General features: G+C 34.5%; 4 protein-coding genes across 5 annotated transcripts in view; 2 read left to right on the top strand and 2 right to left on the bottom strand.

Moving 5' to 3' along the window:
• The first annotated feature begins 1,082 nt into the window (after positions 1-1,082).
• Positions 1,083-4,379, top strand: LOC114715518 (putative leucine-rich repeat receptor-like serine/threonine-protein kinase At2g04300). The gene is made up of 9 exons (XM_028900383.1): positions 1,083-1,140; positions 1,267-1,338; positions 1,420-1,497; positions 1,742-1,899; positions 2,287-2,492; positions 2,632-2,758; positions 3,295-3,357; positions 3,474-3,562; positions 4,032-4,379. Exons 4-9 carry the CDS (start codon positions 1,845-1,847, stop codon positions 4,377-4,379), a joined length of 888 nt encoding a protein of 295 aa, XP_028756216.1. The 5' UTR covers positions 1,083-1,140; positions 1,267-1,338; positions 1,420-1,497; positions 1,742-1,844.
• A 1,313-nt stretch (positions 4,380-5,692) lies between these two features.
• Positions 5,693-10,761, top strand: LOC114715517 (probable LRR receptor-like serine/threonine-protein kinase At1g05700). Its single transcript, XM_028900382.1, has 13 exons — positions 5,693-5,780; positions 5,971-6,030; positions 6,122-6,521; positions 6,633-7,114; positions 7,411-7,546; positions 7,998-8,069; positions 8,150-8,221; positions 8,570-8,724; positions 9,090-9,295; positions 9,436-9,562; positions 9,801-9,863; positions 9,968-10,157; positions 10,311-10,761. Exons 1-13 carry the CDS (start codon positions 5,693-5,695, stop codon positions 10,759-10,761), a joined length of 2,502 nt encoding a protein of 833 aa, XP_028756215.1.
• Positions 10,762-12,965: 2,204 nt separating this feature from the next.
• LOC114715521 (putative leucine-rich repeat receptor-like serine/threonine-protein kinase At2g19230) overlaps positions 12,966-20,540 on the bottom strand; it is a 32,719-nt gene continuing 25,144 nt past the window's right edge. Inside the window, exons 1-8 of one of the 2 annotated variants that reach the window (XM_028900389.1) lie at positions 15,124-15,263; positions 14,910-15,010; positions 14,651-14,792; positions 13,986-14,057; positions 13,832-13,903; positions 13,663-13,734; positions 13,260-13,405; positions 12,966-13,135 (exon numbers count right to left, since the gene is read on the bottom strand). In XM_028900389.1, the coding sequence (XP_028756222.1) occupies positions 13,011-13,135; positions 13,260-13,405; positions 13,663-13,734; positions 13,832-13,903; positions 13,986-14,057; positions 14,651-14,792; positions 14,910-15,010; positions 15,124-15,137 (744 nt within the window). In that variant the 5' untranslated portion in view covers positions 15,138-15,263 and the 3' untranslated portion in view covers positions 12,966-13,010. Of the gene's footprint in view, positions 13,136-13,259; positions 13,406-13,662; positions 13,735-13,831; positions 13,904-13,985; positions 14,058-14,650; positions 14,793-14,909; positions 15,476-20,540 lie in introns of those variants that run through there. The other variant, XM_028900388.1, reaches the window with a different exon arrangement.
• On the bottom strand, positions 15,889-16,984 carry LOC114715523 (probable LRR receptor-like serine/threonine-protein kinase At4g29180). The gene is made up of 3 exons (XM_028900392.1): positions 16,915-16,984; positions 16,686-16,808; positions 15,889-16,567 (listed from the first exon to the last, which is right to left on the bottom strand). The coding sequence occupies exons 1-3, from the start codon at positions 16,949-16,951 to the stop codon at positions 15,996-15,998; spliced, it is 732 nt and encodes a 243-aa protein (XP_028756225.1). The 5' UTR covers positions 16,952-16,984; the 3' UTR covers positions 15,889-15,995.

The following is a 20,540-nucleotide window of genomic DNA, read 5'->3' as shown; positions in this document are numbered from 1 at the left end:
AGTTTGGCAAGTCTATTGGTTCATTGTGTTGTATCTTGTTCTGTGTATCTTGTTTTTTCCTTGTTAGTTTGTAATCATCACTTTCATTGTAGCTAATGTATCAGTGTGTGAGAGTCATCTATTCCCTTGTTATTCAGTAAAACCATTATCAATCTCAAGTTTCCCCACTCTTTGTTGTTTATTTCTGATTTTTGTTGTTGTGTAAGTTTGTTTAGAAGAGGGTCCTATCAGCTTTTTTGTCCTTTCTTTTTTGGCACTCTTCATTCATCAAGCTTAAACTTACTGAACTACTGAAATAGTTATTAATGCTAAAAAAAACAGTTGATGCAATTTTTTTTTTTTGGCCAACAAAGTTGATGCAATTCAGGGAATCAAAAGTATTTATAACATCATAAATTGGCAAGGAGATCCATGCATTCCAGCTAGTCTTGCTTGGGAAGGGGTCGCTTGCACATCTGATGCCAATCCAAGGGTCACTTCACTGTGAGTACTGCTCTTGTTTTCTTCTGAATCACGCAAGTTTGAAAAGAGATGCTTAACTGTTGAAGATATTAATCTACAGTACTGGCTTCTAAAAGTTATAACTAGATAAGCAATAATATAAGATAAAATAAATTTTTTTTTGTCTGCTAATGATAATATATCACTTTGATTCCTGTCATGAGATGTATTTGAAGAACTGGTCATTGATAAAAATCGTATGTCCTTGTTCTATTCTTATAACTAATCCTACACATTAGAATAAGTCTAATTATTGTTATTGATGATGATGATGGTATCATTTTGTTGTTAATTAGATCCTCAATCTTAATGACCATGGTATTGCGGGAAAAGTTCTTAGATATATCTACCAAACCAATTATGAATTGGCATGTGTACAAGCTGGATGAATTTCCAGTAGAACTCATCTTTGATATGCTTATATTTTTATTAATAATTTTCTAGATCTGTCCATCATTTTTGAACAATATACAATATCTCGTGTTGCAATACATTTCAGCTTCTGCTTTTCTCTTATTCGTATGTTTAATAATCGCAAGAAAATGATTCATTCTGCAATTCAAGCAGGAACTTGAGTTCAAGGGGACAAACAGGGAGGATAGATGATTCATTTTCAAAATTCATTAAACTGAGGTCCTTGTAAGTTTTAGTGTCTTTTGACACATACCTTGTAAATCCTCATTTTTCTTTATATCCACGAGGCTTCAGAGGCTATCAACTTGCAAAGTTTTCACTCTGCTTATCTAAATGATAACTTTTATGCAGGGATTTATCATATAACAACCTGACAGGAGAAGTGCCTGAATATTTTGCACAGTTACCAGATTTGAAAGTCCTGTAAGTTAAGATCATTTAGCATTCCCATCGTAATTTCCTCAGCCATGTCCTTCCACCATATTTATCATAAAGTCTCTACAGTAATTTAACAGGGAATCAGCTCACAGGTTCAATCCCCAAGCCACTAAGGCTGAAGTCCGAAGCCTCTTTGTCTTTGAGGTTTCTTTCTCTTCTTTAAGTAAATCTACTATAACCAAGAAGTTTCTTGTCCAAATTTTGGCGTTTCTTTTCCTACATTTGACTTGTCGTTTGATCTTATAAACATGAGTAGTCTTGCCGTGATGTAGCTCCATTATTTGATACCAATGCCAAATTATGGTTTCTGAGGTTTAAATTATTAGTCTAATTACTTAATGGTATTTGACACTCTTGCATATTAAGCTGTGTTTTTATTTTGGGCTAGTTTGGAAGGAAATCCGGGCCTTTGTCTGGCTGAATCATGTGGAACAAAGAAGCATGCTACCCTCCTCATTGCATGTATAGCAGCATCCATAGCGGTTTTAATAATGACCGTCCTTATTTATCTGATGAACATGAGAATCAAAAGGAAGAAGCAAGGAGGTAATTTCCTGCTTCTTATATCTTTGGCAGTGTTTGAGGCAATAATTTTTTTTATATCATGGTTTTATGAACTGGTATTCCTTATAGTCCACCTTCATTAAACAAGCTTGATTCAATATCAAAAGAAATCCTATTTATCATAGAACAGAGTTTTCTTTCTCTTCTCATTGTAGCCTTTGAACTTGTTTCACAAATTAATGTTCCATCTATGCTGGGATATAGTCATTACAGTTCCAATTGTCTATCAGCTTTTCCGGATTTTATAAGGGAAAAGAAAGAGACAAGACTTAAGAATCTACGTATCCGTTTTTTTTTTTTTTGAAAGAAATATTGTGAACTGTGTGGTTATGGTTATTTACATTGCTTCTGTGAATGTGATGTTTATAGCATTTAAGAAAGAAGGGCGGGAGAATTCAAAGAAACAAGTATTTTCTCTGAGAGAGGTTACTAGAATTACCAGTAACTTCAAAACTGTTATTGGGAAAGGTGGGTTTGGAGAAGTTTACCTTGGCACAGTGCAAGATGGTAAAGAAGTTGCAGTGAAGTTACTTTCTCAGACATCAAGGCAAGGATACAGGGAGTTTCACTCAGAGGTTTGATGCCACAATCATATGCCTGAGGCAATTTTCGTTTATCACTTTTTCTTTGTCCCCATAGTTTTGTTTAGAAAACAAAGACTTCAGAATTTTCAGCATCTTCCTTAAATTCATGATGTTAAACTTCAAACGGCAGGTAGATTTGTTGACTTTCGTTCATCATAAAAACTTGGTTTCTTTTATGGGGTACTGTGAAGAAGGTGATGTGAAAGCATTGATTTATGAATATATGGCAAAGGGGAATCTGCAACAGCTGTTGTCAGGTTAGTTTATGTTGTCACCAAAAGACAAGAACTTCGTATAAGCTTTCTACTTTGCTATGTTGAAGAGAAATTCTTGATGTTACCTGTTGAAGATTATTTTTTATGCCAATGTAGATGCCTGATTTCCTTTTTTTTTCTTTGAAAAGGATTTAAGAAAAGTATTTGGTTTGGAAGAGAAATAAATTACTACCTCCAATCCTTAATATAAGAGCTAGTTGGGAAGTTAAATTTGATCCTAAATATAAGATTTCAATATATTTTACCTCTCATCTTTTGTCGAAATATCCCTATTGATTGCAAGGAGCTCCCACCAAGGGACAATTCTAATCATGTAATGGAAATGATTGAAAGAGGATAGTTTAGGGAGATCAACACACATTTGTGACAAATAACCAACTTAACTAATTTTCTTAATATTCCTAAATTAGTTATCCAGCTCTTATATTAAGGACTGGAGATAATATACAATAAGGGATGTAAGTTTTTGTTGAAGACGTGGTTTGATTTACATATACTTTGTTTTCTGCACTCTGCAGATGAAAATCCAACTGTTTTGAAGTGGTTTGATAGACTTCAAATTGCCCTGGATGTTGCATTTGGTATGCGAAACCTCACATGTACTTTCTGTTAATGGCTTCTATTTTCCTAGTCTTCTCACTAATCATCTCTATACTAACATACTAAAGGTGTATGGGGTGTCTTGATGGAAATGCAGGATTGGAGTATTTGCATTATGGTATCAAGCCTCCCATAGTTCACAGGGACTTGAAGACCTCCAATATTTTGTTGGATGAGAACATGCAAGTAAAATTTCTGACTTCGGACTGTGTAGATCTTTTGAAAATGAACATGATAGTCATATATCAACTAGACCAGCTGGCACATTGGGTTATCTTGATCCGAGTAAGCATTGTAGATTACAAATTTTTACCAAATATCTTGTTTTATACATGAAATCTCTGCAGGAGTCTCATCATTTTGTGGCTTAATAAACTGCAGCAGCATGACACCCCACCCCACACACATATATAGAAACAAAGTTTTGAGACTTTAGTTAGAATCCCAGTGCTTTCAACCATTTACCTAGTGCTAAAGATAGGAGCTCAAAGCATAGATTCGCCTATCCTCTTGGTAAATTTCATATGAAATGAAGAAAATAAAGATCACTATTGACTCTTATTTCATATGTAGATTTCGAAGCTCTGGAAATTTGAATAGAAAGAGTGATGTTTACAGCTTTGGGATAATTCTGCTTGAGCTAATCACTGGACAGCCTGCAATGAAACCAGAATCACTTGGAATCAAGATACAATTACTTGATTGGGTTAATCCTAAACTTAATGGAGATATTGACTCCATAGTTGATCCAAGGTTAGAAGGACAGTACAATAGAAGTTCAGCATGGAAACTTGTAGAAATTGCCATGTCCTGCGCCCAACCTACTGCAATCCAAAGGCCTGACATAAGTGAAGTGTTGACTGAGCTAAAGGACTGTTTGGCTTCAGAAATAAGCCATGAAAGATCAGAGAGCAGCATGAGAAGGTCCAGGAATAATTCACTGGAAACAAGTTCTTTGAATCCTTTTCAGATTGATTCATCATTAGGCCCACATGCTAGATAAGCTTGTTTAGAATTTCCAATTATGAAGTCTTGAGTGTGTTGTACAGTGGACAATAGACAGTTTGTTTTTTGTTGGTTCTCAGTATGTAATGGCATTTTTGGCTTCATGGTAGACTAATCCCCTGCGCTTAATTTTCTTTCAAACCACATGAAGTTCAAAATGCTAAATCAATTTTGTTTAGGGAAGGCGATGATCAATAGAGACTTCTGAAGATATTATTGAACATACGAAGTTGATTACGAACAAAGAGTGAGATATTTCTCTTAATTTTTTGCCCAGGCGAGGAGGCAGGTTTTGGACGTATTGCTTAGCAATATTAATACAGGATTTTAAAAAAAAAAAATTCAACTTGATCGAGCGCCTTACCAATGCTTTAATAACACCAAATTAAATTGATGCCAACTTAATTCTGAGTTGGCAACTAATTGTGCCCAGAATTCAATTAATTTATTTGAAACAATTTTTTTTAATCGACCTTTCTCACCTTCCTATATATTCTAACATTTTAAACACCAACATGTAATTATATTACTATTATTCCCTGCCCACCTACTAACCTCATATGAGTTGACATTTTACTCAATTATAATTACAATTAAACATGCAAGCAAATGTCGATTAGCACCAAATAATTAGTCTTTCAACAGCACTACTTGAGATTTGAGATTCTCAATGAGAAATTATTTGCGGATGACTTGTTGGTAAGCATCATAAATGTGTGTGAAAGTCTGAAAGATGAGTGATGAAAAGAAGGGGGCAATTTTTATAGGGGGAAAAATCATTTTTGTTGGCTGTGAAATAATAAAGCGAAATAGAACAAGAGAGAAAGTTAGAAGAAGAGAGCGAGAAAAGAATTTCTTATATTTTGATGGATTAAATACAACTGAGAAGAAATAAAGATATGAATATACAACTTTAATCTAATCAAAATCTACAAACATAATGATAATAGGAGATACTCTGAGATGATTAACAAACTAAAAGTTTTTCTTACATAATACTCGTAACTGTCTGGAGCGGATTCAATAAAATATGAATTATTCCAATAATCAATGTTGTAGAGTGAGTTTTGTACATAAATGGCATTATATTATTAGGATTTTATATTATAGAGTGACTTTTACTCTTTTGTCCTATGGATGCGTGAGTTGTCAAGCTGAGAATTTGAGGAGGTCAGAGGTACCACTACTTATTGAGTCAAGTCAATCTAAATTATGGGGACTTCACCCCCAAAGAGCTTCCTTCTTCTTTGAGCCCGTTCTATTATACCATTTATATGTGCGTCTAGGTGATCGAAACTGGCAGTGTCAAACATGAACATTGCATCTGAATGGATGCTTCTTTTCCTTGCTTTCTTCATTCCTCTTCAACTCCCAAGCTTGTTAGCCTCTACTGATACAGGTAGTAAAAAAAAAAAAAAAAAATTTTACTTTTCACCATTTTTCTTATGGTATACTCACATTTTCCACAATGAACTGAATCTAGTCCCCAGGATCATATAACTCAGTCTGGTTACTTTAGCTTCTTTCTGTAATAATCTTGGTATCGCATTAATGGTTTTGGTCATTCTGTTGAACTTGAACATTTATAGGTTACATAAACATAGATTGTGGGGCAGAGGAGGCCTACACTGACAGTGACAGCAATATTGGTACCAAACAGATTCAGGCTTTGTAGAAACAGGCAAGAATCACAAATTACCCTCAGGTTACAGCTTCGATCAACCCCAAATGTCGAAGCAGCTCAACACATTGAGAAGCTCCCGGACGGAGTTAGGAACTGCTATACCCTCACTCCCAAACAGGGTAAAAACAACAAGTATCTAGTTAGAGCTTTCTTTGCTTACAGAAACTACGACTTGAAGCACACGCCACCTTCTTTTGATGTGTATCTTGGCGTGAATCATTGGAACACTATTGAGTTTGGGGATCTCTACATGTATTTTCCCATTGAAGTCACTCATTTTGCTTTGTCAGATACCATAAGTGTGTGTCTTGTGAACATTGGAAAAGGGGTTCCTTTCATTTCGTCCTTGGAACTCTGGCTTCTTACTGATTCTACTTATCGAACCTCCAGTTCGTTTCCGCTGGATATCTTGACTCGGTCAACCTTTAGCATGTCTGAAGATACCTTGTTCGTCAGGTACCTTTTCATCTGTTTAAAAAACAAAAATTATAAGTGAACTGGTGAGGGTGGTAGGAAGGTTGTGAAAAAGTTTAAATTTTTGCTTCTGACACTGTTCCGCACATTCAGGTTTGAAGATGATGTGTATGATCGTGTGTGGTTTAACAGAATAGTCGGCAATTCAAAGAAAATATCCACATCAGCAACTATTGATTCTTATGGAATAGAAAATACTAACAAGCTGCCATCACAAGTATTGAAGACTGCAATACAGTCTCTGAGTCTCAACTCTTCCTTGGAAATCTACTTCAATAACCATACTGATAGTTCACACGTGTATTATATCAACCTTTACTTCTTTGAATTTGATCAGCGTGTAACAACTCAGAAAAGGATCGTGGATGTTACTTTCAATGATAAAAGCATCCTCACAGATCCCTTTACTACACAACATCTGAAGCTCGTCACAATTGTTCAGAATATCACACAAGCAGACCATCTTCGTATTTCGATCAAAGCCACCCCAGAATCTGATTTGCCAGCCATGATCAATGCCTTTGAGGTTTATAGAGTACTAAGCCTGACTAATTCAGCAACTTATCAAGAGGATGGTAATTTATTTTCTTTTATTGCCTGATTCACTGCATTTACGTATATCTGAATGGACAATGATGTCACTTTTCTGCATATATATAGCACAAGCCTCCTTTTGTACAGGGATGAAAATGGATGGTTACTAGGCTCAACAATAGTTGTATGGGTCATGGTTAACTAATTTTGACTCTATCTGAATTCACATAAACCCAGCTACATAATTCTTTTTGTCGTTCCTTCATTGGCACTCTTCTTTCATATTGCTTAAATTTGCTGAAAGTAATGAAATTGTTGTTAATGATGAAAACAACAGCTGATACTATTCTGAAAATCAAACATATTTATGGTATCCCCATCATAAATTGGCAAGGGGACCCATGCATTCCAAACCACTTTGCTTGGGAAGAGCTTACTTGCAGCTCTGATGGCACTCCAAGGATTATTTCACTGTGAGTACTGCTCCTCTCTTCTTTGAAGCATCTAAGATTGAAAGAGATGCATAACCATTGAAACTCTAAAAGAAAGTACTGGCTTCCAAAAGTTATGACTAGATATACAATGACATATGATGAAATAATTATACCATTTTTAGCAAAAGATGATATATCACTTTGCTTTTAATTAATTAGACCCACAATCTTAATGACTACAGTATTGGAGGGACATTTCTTAAATAGATCTGGTTTATAAAAGATATATGTACCAAACTAGTTATGAATATGCCGGATGAATTTTTCAATGGAACCCATCTTTGAGATGCTTATATTTTTCTTAATAATTTTCTTGATCTCTGTGTCCCATCTCCTATAGCAATACATTTTCAGCTCTTGCTTCTTGATACATACCAGACTAGTTATGTTTATAATGGCAAGAAGATCATTCCTTCTAGAATTCTGACAGGAACTTGAGCTCAAGGGGACTAACAGGGCCGATAGATGTTTCCTTTTCAAGATTCTCTGAACTACAGTCCTTGTAAGTTCTAGTGCTTTTTTTGACGCATGCCTTCATGGTTCATCTGACAGGCCTTCATCTAAATAACAAATCTCATGTAGGGACTTATCATACAACAAACTGACTGGAGAAGTACCAGAATTTCTTGCACAGCTATCAAATTTGAAATTCCTGTAAGTTAACATCTTTTACCATTCCCACAGTAACTTCCTTAACCATTTCCTTCCTGCATGTGCATCACAAGTCTGTGCAGTAATTTGACAGGGAATCAGCTCACAGGTTCAATCCCCAAATCACTGTTGCTTAAGTCAAATACCACTTTGTCATTAAGGTTTGTTTATTTTCTTTTAAGTAATTCTAATACAATCAAACAGTTTCTTCCTGGAATTAGCTGTCTTGGCCACTGTAGTTTCCATTATGGGATATCGATGCCAAATTGCGGTTTCTGATGTCCCAATCACTAACCTAATTAGGCGATGACGTTTGACACTTTAAATTTTTTTCCCCCTTTTCTTGGCTAGATTGGAAAGAAATCCAGGTCTTTGTCTGGCCAGATCATGCAAGACAAAGAAGAATCTTGTTCCATTAATTGCATCTATTGCAGCATCCGTGGCAGTTCTAGTAATGATTGTCCTTACTTTCCTGATGATCCGGAGAATCAAAAAGAAAAACGGAGGTATATATTTTCCTTCTTTTTCAATCTTTCACAGTGCCTGCTGTAACCATTATTTTGTTTCAATCATTTCTCTGTGAGCTTGTAGTCCATTCATTTAACATGATTGAATTCAATATCAAAAGAAATATAATTTACCAAAGAACTGCATTTTTTTAAACTTGGCCTTACAACTTAATGTCCTGTTTGTGCTGGGATGTAGTCATTACAGTTTCAATTTCTTAAGAGTTCACTGAGGAAAAGAAAGAGACAAGATTAAGGATCGACATTTCCATTTTGAAAGCTCAAATATATATATATATATATTTGGAGAAATATCGTGAATGGTATGACCATAATTACTTACATTGCCGCTGTGATGTTTGCAGTATCTAAGAAAGATTGGCAAGAGAAATCAGACAAATACGTATTTTCTTTAAGGGATGTTAATAGAATTACCAATAACTTCAAAACTAAAATTGGAAAAGGAGGATTTGGAGAAGTTTACCTTGGTACTATGCAAGATGGTAGAGATGTTGCTGTCAAGCTACTTTCTCAGACATCAAGGCAAGGGGATAGGGAGTTTCACTCGGAGGTTTGACGTGACGATCACAAACCTTAAAAAGAGTTCATTCTATCAGATTTTCCCTTTCCTTCGTATTTTTGTCTATCGGGCAAACGCTTGAGAATTTTCAACGTTTTCCCTAAATCCATAAAGTTAACTTCCAACTGCAGGTAAATTTGTTGACTATCGTTCACCATAAAAACCTGGTTTCTTTTGTGGGGTATTGTGACGAAGGTGACGTGAAAGCATTGATCTATGAATATATGGACCAGGGGAATCTGCAAGGGCTATTGTCAGGTTAGTTATTTAGTGATTAAAAGACAAAAAACCTTTGTTTGGGCTTTCTTGATAAGAGAAATGCATCAGATTACGTGGCTTGAAAATTATTTATGTTGATAAAGATGCTTTCTTTCTTTATTTTGAATGAACTCAAGAAAAATGTTCTGGTTTGGAAGTGTGATATTGTAAGAGATGGAAGCTTTCCCTGAAGACTTGGTTTGATAGTAATGTATGCTTTGTTTTCTGAACTCAGCAGGTAGAAATCCAAATGTCTTGAAGTGGTCAGAAAGACTTCAAATTGCTGTGGATGTTGCACTTGGTATGTGAATCCTCACTCTTCTTCATGGCTTCTATATTTTCCCTGTCTTCTCATCAATCATCTCTAATCACATAAAGGTGTGTGTGGTGCTTAATGGAAATCAGGATTGGACTATCTGCATAACGGTATTAGGCCACCAGTAGTTCATAGAGACTTGAAGACTTCCAATATTTTGTTGAATAAAAAGATGCAAGGCAAGATTTCTGATTTTGGACTCTGTAGACCTTTCATAAATGAAAATGACGCTCATATATCAACCATACCAGCAGGCACATTTGGCTATCTTGATCCCGAGTAAGTAGCATAGTTTCAAAGTTTCATTCAATTTAATATCATGATAGTCAATTGCAGATAAAATCTAGTCACCAATCCTCTAAGTAAATTTCATATAATGGTTAAGCATGAGATAACAAGGATTGAACTTTTGACCCCTTATTTTATCTGTAGATTTCAAAGAACTGGAAAGTTGAACAAAAAGAGTGATGTCTACAGTTTTGGGGTAATTTTGCTGGAGCTGATCACAGGGCAACGTCCTATAAAAGAAGAGGCATCACTTGAAAACAAGGGTCACTTGCTTCATTGGGTTAATCGTAAACTTAAGAATGGAGATATTAAATCTATAGTTGATCCAAGGTTACGAGGAGAATATAATACAAGTTCAGCTTGGAAATTTATAGAGACTGCTATGGGCTGCGTTCCACCTAAAGCGATCCAAAGGCCTGACATTAGTGAAGTATTAAGTGAGCTGAAGATCTGTTTAAACTTGAATCAACAACAGACCCATACTCGTGAAAGATCAGAGACAGAGAGCAGCAGAAGAAATCCCAACAATTCATTGGATATGGGCTCTCTGAACTCACTGGGTATTGAATCAACAGCAGGCCCATATGCTAGATAAGTTTATTTATAATTTAATTATTAAGTCTCATCTTTCGAGTCTAAAAACTTGATTCGAGTCGACTGTTGGTTTCTTATCAGATTTTTAATTTTTTTTTACTGATATGTTTGACTTAATAAGATTAATCACTGCAGAATTGTCTTTCAAAAAAATAGTTAAGAAGTTAATTCAATTATCAAATCAAAATAATAAAATTACACTACTAACTCATCTAGCTAATTTTAACCAACTCTTTTACCAACGTGATTCAACTAATTGATTTTTATTAAAGAACAGAGAGACTAACTTTCCCCCCTCAAATATACCTTTTACATAGGAGAGAGCAGGGAAAATAAGAGATTAACAAAGAAAATTTGATATAAATTGAAAAAGACTGAATGTGACAATGTTCGAGGTACCGTTCTCAAGGGACTAAAAGTAGGTTGAAAAGACTAAATTAGAATAACCTTATGATGCTTTTCTTCCTACTATTTACTTATTTTCCTTATTCAGCAGTCTATATTTACACAAACACACACTCTCCCCTTTATTGGGTACTCAAATTAATGGCACAAGTTTTCGATCTCACCAAATACATTTATATACATTCCATCTACGTGCATATCCATGCAACCAATTAAGACCTATATTTTTCAACACATAAGACGCCTAAATGCAGAAAACAATTTATTCAATCCGTTTTGCGGTAGTGTTTGGCATATTCCATCACATTGGGAAGATAAAATTTAAAAGGTAAACAAGTATCTATCTTCCAGACAATATACTGAAGTCTGAATCAAATTGCAAAGCACTCGTACTCATGGAACTGCTTGAATTGGTGGGTTGGTCGCTGGTCACTTCCTTGCTCATCTCCAATTCCAAACATCCCCTTAGTTCATAAACTACTTGACTTATATCAGGCCTTTGACTTGCAGTTGGTGCAGTGCATGACATGGCTACCTGTAGGAATTTCCCAGCCGAATCAACACTATATTTTCCTTGGACCCTTGAGTCAATAATGGACTTGATATTCTCGTTTTTAACTTTAGGGGTAACCCACTGAAGCAGGAAAGTGAAGGTATTGTTTGGTTGCCTTTTCGCTGCTGGTTGTCCAGTGATTAGCTCTAGCAGAATTATTCCAAAACTATAAATATCACTTCCTTTTGTAAGGTTGCCAGAACTTTGAAACCTGTAAAAATTTAACATCCAAATTATGGAAACAGAAGATTTCAACAGAATTAGTTTAATTTATTTGTATATCAAAAACAAAATGAGCTTGATTAGTCTTCCAATCCAAATAATGTTCTTTACAAATTCTCTCTGTATTGCCTTGATTTTCTTGAACGCACGCAAACCTTAAAACTAATTTGATGGGACTCTTAGCTGAAGAATATATATATATATATATATATATATATTATTAATGAAGTGCTTACTCGGGATCAAGATAACCAACTATCCTAGCTGGACGAGTTGAGACATGGCTATCAATATCATTTGCAAAAGCTCTAGACAATCCAAAATCAGCAATCTTAGCTTCCATATTTTCATCTAACAAAATGTTAGTAGTCTTCAAGTCTCTAAGTACTATTGCTGGCTTACAACCATCATGCAAATATTCTAATCCTGCAATTTCATTCATTGTATAACCAAACAAATTATGTGGCAGAATTAGATCAAAACAAAACTTTATAATTTCCATATATACGAATTGAAAATTCAATCATGTAACTCAAAAAGGTTAATGTATGGATAGTTTTGCTTACCACATGCTGCATCTAGTGCAATTTGAACCTGTTCTTCCATTTCAAAGCATGTCTGTTGTTACCTATATATAAAATAGTATAATGAGATTTCTTCTATATATACCTTCAAATGTTGCTCAATCAATTAATACCGTGTTGTGCATAGAAAATATCTAGTCTTGCTTTTTAATTTGAAGCAAGATTTCACACCCGACAAATGTTGGCGGGGGTCACCATTAGCCATATACTCATAAATTAATGCCCTCGCACCAGTTTCTTTGCAATATCCAATCAGAGACCAAGTGTCTATGATGAACAACCATCAAGAGTTCTACCTATAACTTAGATGTAACTTTATCAACTCTATGCGAATCAGATAATAGTGAACAAAATATTTTTCTAACAATTGTGTCATAAAACAGGAATATAAATTGAACTAACCTCTGATCAAAATTCTCTATGACCTTGGACTGATGATTGAGAAAGTAATTTTACTGCAACTTGAGTATCATTCTTAAGAGTGCCTCAATAAACCTTTCCAAATCCTCCTTCTCCAATTAAGTTCTGTAAGTTATTAGTGATCTCAAGAACGTTGGAGTAAGAAAATGCTTTACTTCTTAATTTTGATGATTCATGCCCAGTAAAATCCCCTGCAAAAAGATATATCAATAGTGTTAAAAATGTGGACCTTGGCATTCAGATGTTTTCTTTAGCATATCAAATGGAATTAGTGGATTCCAACATGAAAGATAGTTCACATAATCTTGTGCAAACCTTTCAGTCTTCTTATCCTAAAGATCCATGTTCCAAGCAAAACCAAGATTACAACAATCAAAGCAGAGACAGAGGGTATTAGGGGAATAGCGAACTTGTGTTTTTTGCATCGATCCGTCAAGCAAAGATCAGGGTTACCATCCAAACTGAAAGATAATCAAATAATAAGTCAATTAGTATTATCATAGACTTGTCAATTTTACTGATGATTATGTTGGATCAAATAATTATTAATCTTGTCCAGTTACCTTAAAACGAAATAAAATTTTCCCTACCATCATTGAAACACTAACAATTCTATGATATTAAATTAATATTGATGAACTGATTTTAGTTCAATTTAAAAAAAAAAAATTAAAGGATCTTAAAGCTGAGTAACTATGGTAGATTAAAAAAGAGAAACCTCATTTCCAAATCTGACTTCTCCTTTAAAGTATTTGGAATTGAACCAGTAAGCTTGTTGCCTCTCAAATTACTGCAAGAAAGTCATTGTTGAATCACTGATTAGGTGATTTACAAGTTATCATGGTACACATGGACTATTAGTAGTCGCAAATCCTATACCAACTTACAGGAATTTCAACTTCGGCAATTTAGCTAGAAATTCTGGTATTGTTCCGGATAAGTTATTATCTGACAAATCCCTGAAACAGTGAAAACAATATTTTGATATGGTGAAATTCTTAGACCGAAGATGTTGTCCTAATTAAGTCACTATATACTTACAGGGACTCTAGCTCCGTAAGCTGTGAGAATGAAATAGCTATGTGTCCTGTTAACTTGCTCGTGCTCAAGTTTCTGCTTGGAATAATTCGAACATGTGGTCAAAACATACTAAGATAGGGTGATTATAAAATTTTCTCAAGTATAGCTTCTTTCTTATTAATAGCTATAATGTTGGTGGAAATATGGGAGAACATTAATTATTAGGTTGAGAGATGCCCGAGAGATTCTATCTAAGGATAGATAGGTCACAGAACAGAGCACATAAATGCTACGTAACCCAAGTTAAGAAACAAAGATCAGAGTTAGATTCTTCCTAACATGTTGGACTTAAAATTAGGAAACATGACGCTTACTTGGTCAACATTTGACTAAGTCAATAAAGTATGTTTACTAATTTTAATTTGAAATTAATTTAAAAATAAAACGAATAATTGAGATAGGACTACTAAATCTTTACAAAACGACTAAAAGTATACTTGGCAATATAAATTAACAAATCTTTCATCAAAAAGGGAAAAATGGACAAGAATAAGATCAAATTAAATTGACCCATCTACTCAAGTTTACATTTATCAAATCTTTTGGAGACAGAAGTGGAACTGATCAAACCTTATGAATTTGGGAATCAAACCTTGTGATTTTAACTCAAGAAGTGAAATACTTACAATGAGGTGATCCTTGCGTAAGAGTGGCTGGTGCCAGAACTGCACGTAAGTCCCTCCCATGCGTAATTGGGAATACACGGGTCAGCTTGCCAATCCAATTTAGAGATTTTGTATGCGATTTTGATGTCCCAGATAGCATCCACTATTTTTACAAATAATAAATATGTTCTCAGAAGTTGAAGCCAAAACGTCCACACACTGAAATGATATAAGATATAGCAGGAAACAAGTCAAACAAGGAAAACTGATCAGCATATACCGTCTCTTTGGTCTGTTGGTAAAGTCAGAGGTGATATTAATCGATAAACCTCGAGTGCATTGAGGATTGGAGGCGCAGCAGATTCTGATGTTGCACTTATGCTGAAACGAATACAACTTTGATTTGTAACTGCAAAAACGGTCTGAGGCTTCAAGTATTCAAGAGTTATGGGCTTTGGGAGGAATTTTTCATCATTAACAGTAATATCGATTACTCTTTTCTGCCCATGGGGAAGCTGCTCAATTTCAGCAAAATGGAAATAGACGTAGTATGTGAAAGAATATTCAAATGGACTCCCCCATGCAGAAAAACAGTCAAAGTTTAAAGCAGAGGAGCGATTCGATGATTTGGCTGCAGATAGTAGAACTCCTGCTGGTAATCTGTAAGAATCATTTGTGCTTTGGGGATCAATATCCTCAGATTTATTGAACACATGCCAATCTGTCAAGTTCAAAGTGTTGTCCACGCGCCACGGCCGATCATAGATGTCATCCATGTACCTATATGCTCGCATTATTGCATAATTGAATACCAGTATTGCTCCCATGTAAAAGCAGAACATAAAAATTCATCAGACAATGAAAATGTGGAAACACAACATATTATAGAATATATGTACTTGTTTGATTTGTTGTTTATTCAGAATAATCTTTCGATCTGGAAATAAAAAATTAAAAAAATTGTTTGAAAACGCGTTTTGATTTTGGTTACGCCTTCGGGAAAACAAAACCAAATTGAAAGTTGTCCTTTGAACAAAAAGAAAAAAAAACATAACATCATTGTGATTTTTCCTTACCTTCTGTTCTGCAAAATTAGAAAATGCTGGGGAAAAATTATGTTTTTACTAAGGACAATTATGTAAATATTAAAAATTATTCTTTCACTTTTATTTCCCTACTTCATTATTTTTTTATACAATTATTTCGCTACTTTATATATGTTCTTTAAAGAAATGATTCAAGCAATTTTTTTTTTGTTGCAATTTTTTGTTTTCAAAACTTGTTCTGAAAAAATAAGCTTCCCTGCAGAATTGTTTTAAGAACATAAAAAAAGATAATAGAATCAACCAAACCCTAAAAATTAGAGTCACCTGATCTGTAGTGATGTAGTATTACTGACGTAGCCAACATCAATTCTTGCCCGAAAATCTAAAAGTGATTGAGAAGGGGAGGGAGTTGCATAAATAGAATTGCTGAGAGGTCGTAGTTCCAATGTAGAAATGAAAGGTATTCCTTTGCCTGACTTGACAAGGCAAACATGGATGGTGTCAGTCGTAGGAGTATGGACGATCTCCACAAAATGAGAATTTTTATTTATTGGACAAACATTTGTCCAATAATTGACACCGAGGTACAAGTCGAAACTGGGAGTCTGATTTTTGCCATCATAATTTCCATATGAGAAGAAAGCTCGGATGAGGTAACTTTGGTTTTTGCCTTGTTTTGGTTTCAAGGTATAGCAATTCCTTCTTCCTTCAGGAAAACTTCTTAGTGTTTGCAGTTGTCTCCCAAAATAAGGATAATATACGTTATATCTTTCATCAGGCGCCACCATAGAATTAGACCCTGTCTCTACAAAACCTCTGTCTGTCTTGTATGAAATCCCAGTTTGATGGTCAGTGTATTCGTCGCTTGCTCCACAGTCAATGCTTATGAAATCTGTGTATAATTTGTGTTGAAGGAAACCTTGTTAATTAACTAGGGAAACATAGGTTTTGATAAAGGCAACAAGTCATTAGTAGTATTAAGGTTTGAACAGTGTGTTGCAGAAACTAACCCGAATGAGTGTTGCTAGAGGTGGCGGTGAGTTTCCTTCCACTGAGCATTGCGTCGCTAAGATTCAGGAAAAGTTGGATCAAGGCAACCCATAAAACCCACTGTGATCTCCTATCCATGTGATCTGTATAGACTTCTATATATGAAGACGCTACCTCTAGCTCATATTTTTGCAATACAATAATGCATAAATAAAAGAGTAATTAATAGTAAAGTAGATATGAACTTGCCTGAAGCTTGAGGTCTCAAATTCAAGCCAAGAAGCATGAGAACTTGTTTGAGTACTTTAGCAAAGTGGGGTGTGATGAGTTGTGTGTTTATGTAAGTACGGAGTAGCGTTTTGGCTACGGTATTTGGAATTGACTAGCTCATTGCTAATTGACAAAAATTACGATGTAATGCTTATATATTGATATTAATTCCAAAAGTATTTTCACCCAAAAAAATAATAAATTAATTTAAAATATTCTTATATATAACATCGTTAATATGCCTGGCAAATAATGTTTAAATTTATTTGCTGGTAAAAAAAATGTTTATTTATAGTTTTGTCCTGCGAAACTTCGATATAACTATTTAAAAAAAAAAAATGCAAAAACGTTGAATGCTTATCAGCCTCTTCTACGTAGTAACGTCAAAGCGCTTGAATTATGGGGTTGATCCTAATTATCAAGAACAAGTCTAAATAATAATACTACAACAAAATAATGATAAAATTATTTAAACAAAAGAATATCTTTTCTTGGTGTGTTTCCCTTTTCCACTCCTCCTAGCATAACAAATTGACATGACTCTTGGAAATTTAATCATTTTGAATTTATTTGTGCCAAATTATGTGGTTGTGTCAAATAGAGCTGGTAATATGGGTCCAACTCACCAACCCGCGAAAAAAATGACAGGTTAGGGTTAGCTAAAAGCCAACGTGCTAACAAATGAGCTTTTTGAATATATATTGCCAAACCCACAAGCCACTGCAAGTTAACCCACCAATCCATGGGCTAAATGATATTTTTTTCAATTTTATTAATTATTATAATTATATTATATATTTTATTTTATTTCCTATCTAAAACATTAAAAAAAAAAACCTATATCATTTTTTTTGGTGTTTTCAATCAAGCATTTGAAAGGGAAAACAAAAATTTCATTATATTTTTTTTATTATATAAGGAAAAAATTGAATTTTTTTAAGAAAAGCAAACAACAATTGGCAGGTTGATTGGCCAACCCGTCAATCCCCCCGAGGCAAGTTAGACTAAAGCTTAGCCCTCCATCACACAAGTTTTTTTTTTCTTTGTTTTTTTTTTTACCTGAACTGCCTAATCCTAACCTACCACGGGTCAACTTGTAACTCGCGAGTTGCTTCGTATTACCAGCTCTAGTTGTGTGTGCATTTTGTCTAGTATCATTTTTGAAACCATCAAAATCATCATTTTAGATATTTAGCAGATGACAATCACCTATTTCCTTATGGTACATGACTTGCTTTGGCTAATTATTATGGTAGCCATCCACATGCAGGCTCGACTGGGTCCAAGTAAAAGTAGAATTGTTCAATCACCACAAACAGTGGTCCTTCATATGTAACTGACTGCCTGGCTGTCCTCTTTTGATATTTGTAGTTTTCTGCAATTTTCCAGTGAGACTACATGCATGCATTAAGCCTTGAATATTCGACGGCCGGCTTCAACGGCGTAACTGAGACGATGAAACTATTCCACTATGTATTTCGATCCAGCGGACTCGTATTATTTTCTCTAGACTATATAATCTGTCTGGATCCTCGATCCTTATGGGGAACGACTTCGAAATTGAGCTTTTTCTTGGCCCAGTTTGATTCATGTTTTATTTATATAAATATATATATATTTGCTTGACACTCCATTGCGAGAATAACCCTTGGGGCCTGCGTGCTTTTGTTTGGCCATAGGCTTGTGTGAACTTAAGTTGTTGATGACTATGTATTATTTTTATGGTCATCGAGATTAGTACAAACGTAGTTTTCAGCATGTTTGCGTGGTGCTCAGCAAATGGGGAATAGGTATCGTGTGATAAAACACAAGAGACAAGTTGACTTGACGACCTAAAGTTTGATCTTTTGGAACTTTCCCATATCATTTTTAAGTTGTCTCTATATGAGAAAAAGGGGAAAGATTACAAGTAACGTGTTTACACATGCTTTTACATGCTACTAATGGCTTTATAATTTAATAACATGAAATCTCCTTAGTGAGTGGGGGGTCGCATTCAATTTTGCTTGTAATATCAATTCGTTAGTGCTATATATATATATATATATATATATATATATATCTCCCTTTAATAATGATGATGATGGTGGTGGTGGTGTTCACATGCTGTAGGCTCTTAGTAGGAATGCTGAAGGAGGCACAATGCATGTTGTAAATTGGGCTCGTTCTCATTAACCTTAAATATTATACTCACGGACAAGCCCAAATAACACTACCTTTGGTCCTAATTATAAGACTTTATTTATATTTTACAAATGAGGTCTTATAATTAGGACAGAAGGTAGTACATCTATACTCTAGACCAAAATACGAGTGATAGCATCCACAAATCTGTCTATCTTCTACTTTATCCATAAAATCTCGTAATATCTGGTTGATGAATGTGATGGTACAGGGGCGGCATGAACGCTATTAGGAAAAACAGCACATTCAACCTATTTATTCTCATCAAGGGTCTTATATTTAGGACTAGAGGAGTATTTATTCTTTACCTTTGTAAATTTAATTATTTTAATGACGCAATAATTGTGGAGGCATCTTCCAAATTCCTTTGGAACTAAACATTGCCGTTATCAGGAAGAATAACGTTACAAATAGTTTGATTGAAAATTTTTAAGTGAAATCAATATTTAATAAACTAAAATTGTTAGCGTTAGATACTTCAATCTTATATTTTATTGTCCAATTCATACCTAAGAAAAATTATATTTCCAAAAACAAATATTAAAAGATGAAGTTTCTTTGTAGTAGAAGGCGAAGAAGAAATATAATAGAATATTTCTTTTCAGCAGTATCAAACATTTGAATATGTACCACCCTGTGCGAAGCACGGGAAAAGATTCTAGTTATTATGAATAATAAGTAAGATCTAATTAGAAGACAAAACCAGACATGAAAAAAAATATTAGTGTTAACGACCACTCTTTTAGTTGTCAAGGCATATTAAAAAAAAAGAAAATTTAGTAATTAAACAAGTGAAATCTCTTGCAATGAGTCTCTTATTGGGACTTCAAATTAATTTGATGATTTCATCAAGAGATATTTTTGTATTTAATTCTCCTGAGTTGAACCTCATTACAATTTTTTCTTATATTACAGAGATTGGATGAAAGAAACGTCGCCCAGTCAAATCCCAATAATGGAGTGAACCCAAAATAAACACACACACACACACACACACACACACAAAATTTGGAAGTAGATGATTGTCATGCATACCCATTAGGCCATTATGGGCAGAGGGGGCTTCCCGTGAAAAAGTTAGAATCATATTGGGGGCCCTTGCCTCTGCCTTACGTATATTCCGGGGGAACCAGAAAAATTAATTAGTGGGCGCAATATTTTTTAATATAAATATTAATTTTCTGGTATATATATTATTATAAATAACTATAAAATAAAAGGTAAAGTAGCATCCATCACCTTGATCTTATTTAATTTCTCTTGTGTATCCAGCATCTTGATCTTATTCATAATGTGTTTATCAGCACCCTATCAGAAATAAGATTAAAGTACTGGATGTAAATAAATAACATTATGCATTGGATGCATCAGAAAAATAAAATAAGAATATTGGATACACTATAAATAAGATTAGGGCGCTG

The sequence above is a fragment of the Neltuma alba genome, unplaced genomic scaffold, assembly GCF_004799145.2.
Source record: "Neltuma alba isolate B1F8T4 unplaced genomic scaffold, ASM479914v2 tig00011595_pilon, whole genome shotgun sequence".
Lineage (NCBI taxonomy): Eukaryota > Viridiplantae > Streptophyta > Magnoliopsida > Fabales > Fabaceae > Neltuma > Neltuma alba.
The sequence above is the reverse complement of the archived record's forward strand: the minus strand, read 5'-3'. Positions and strand labels throughout refer to the sequence as shown.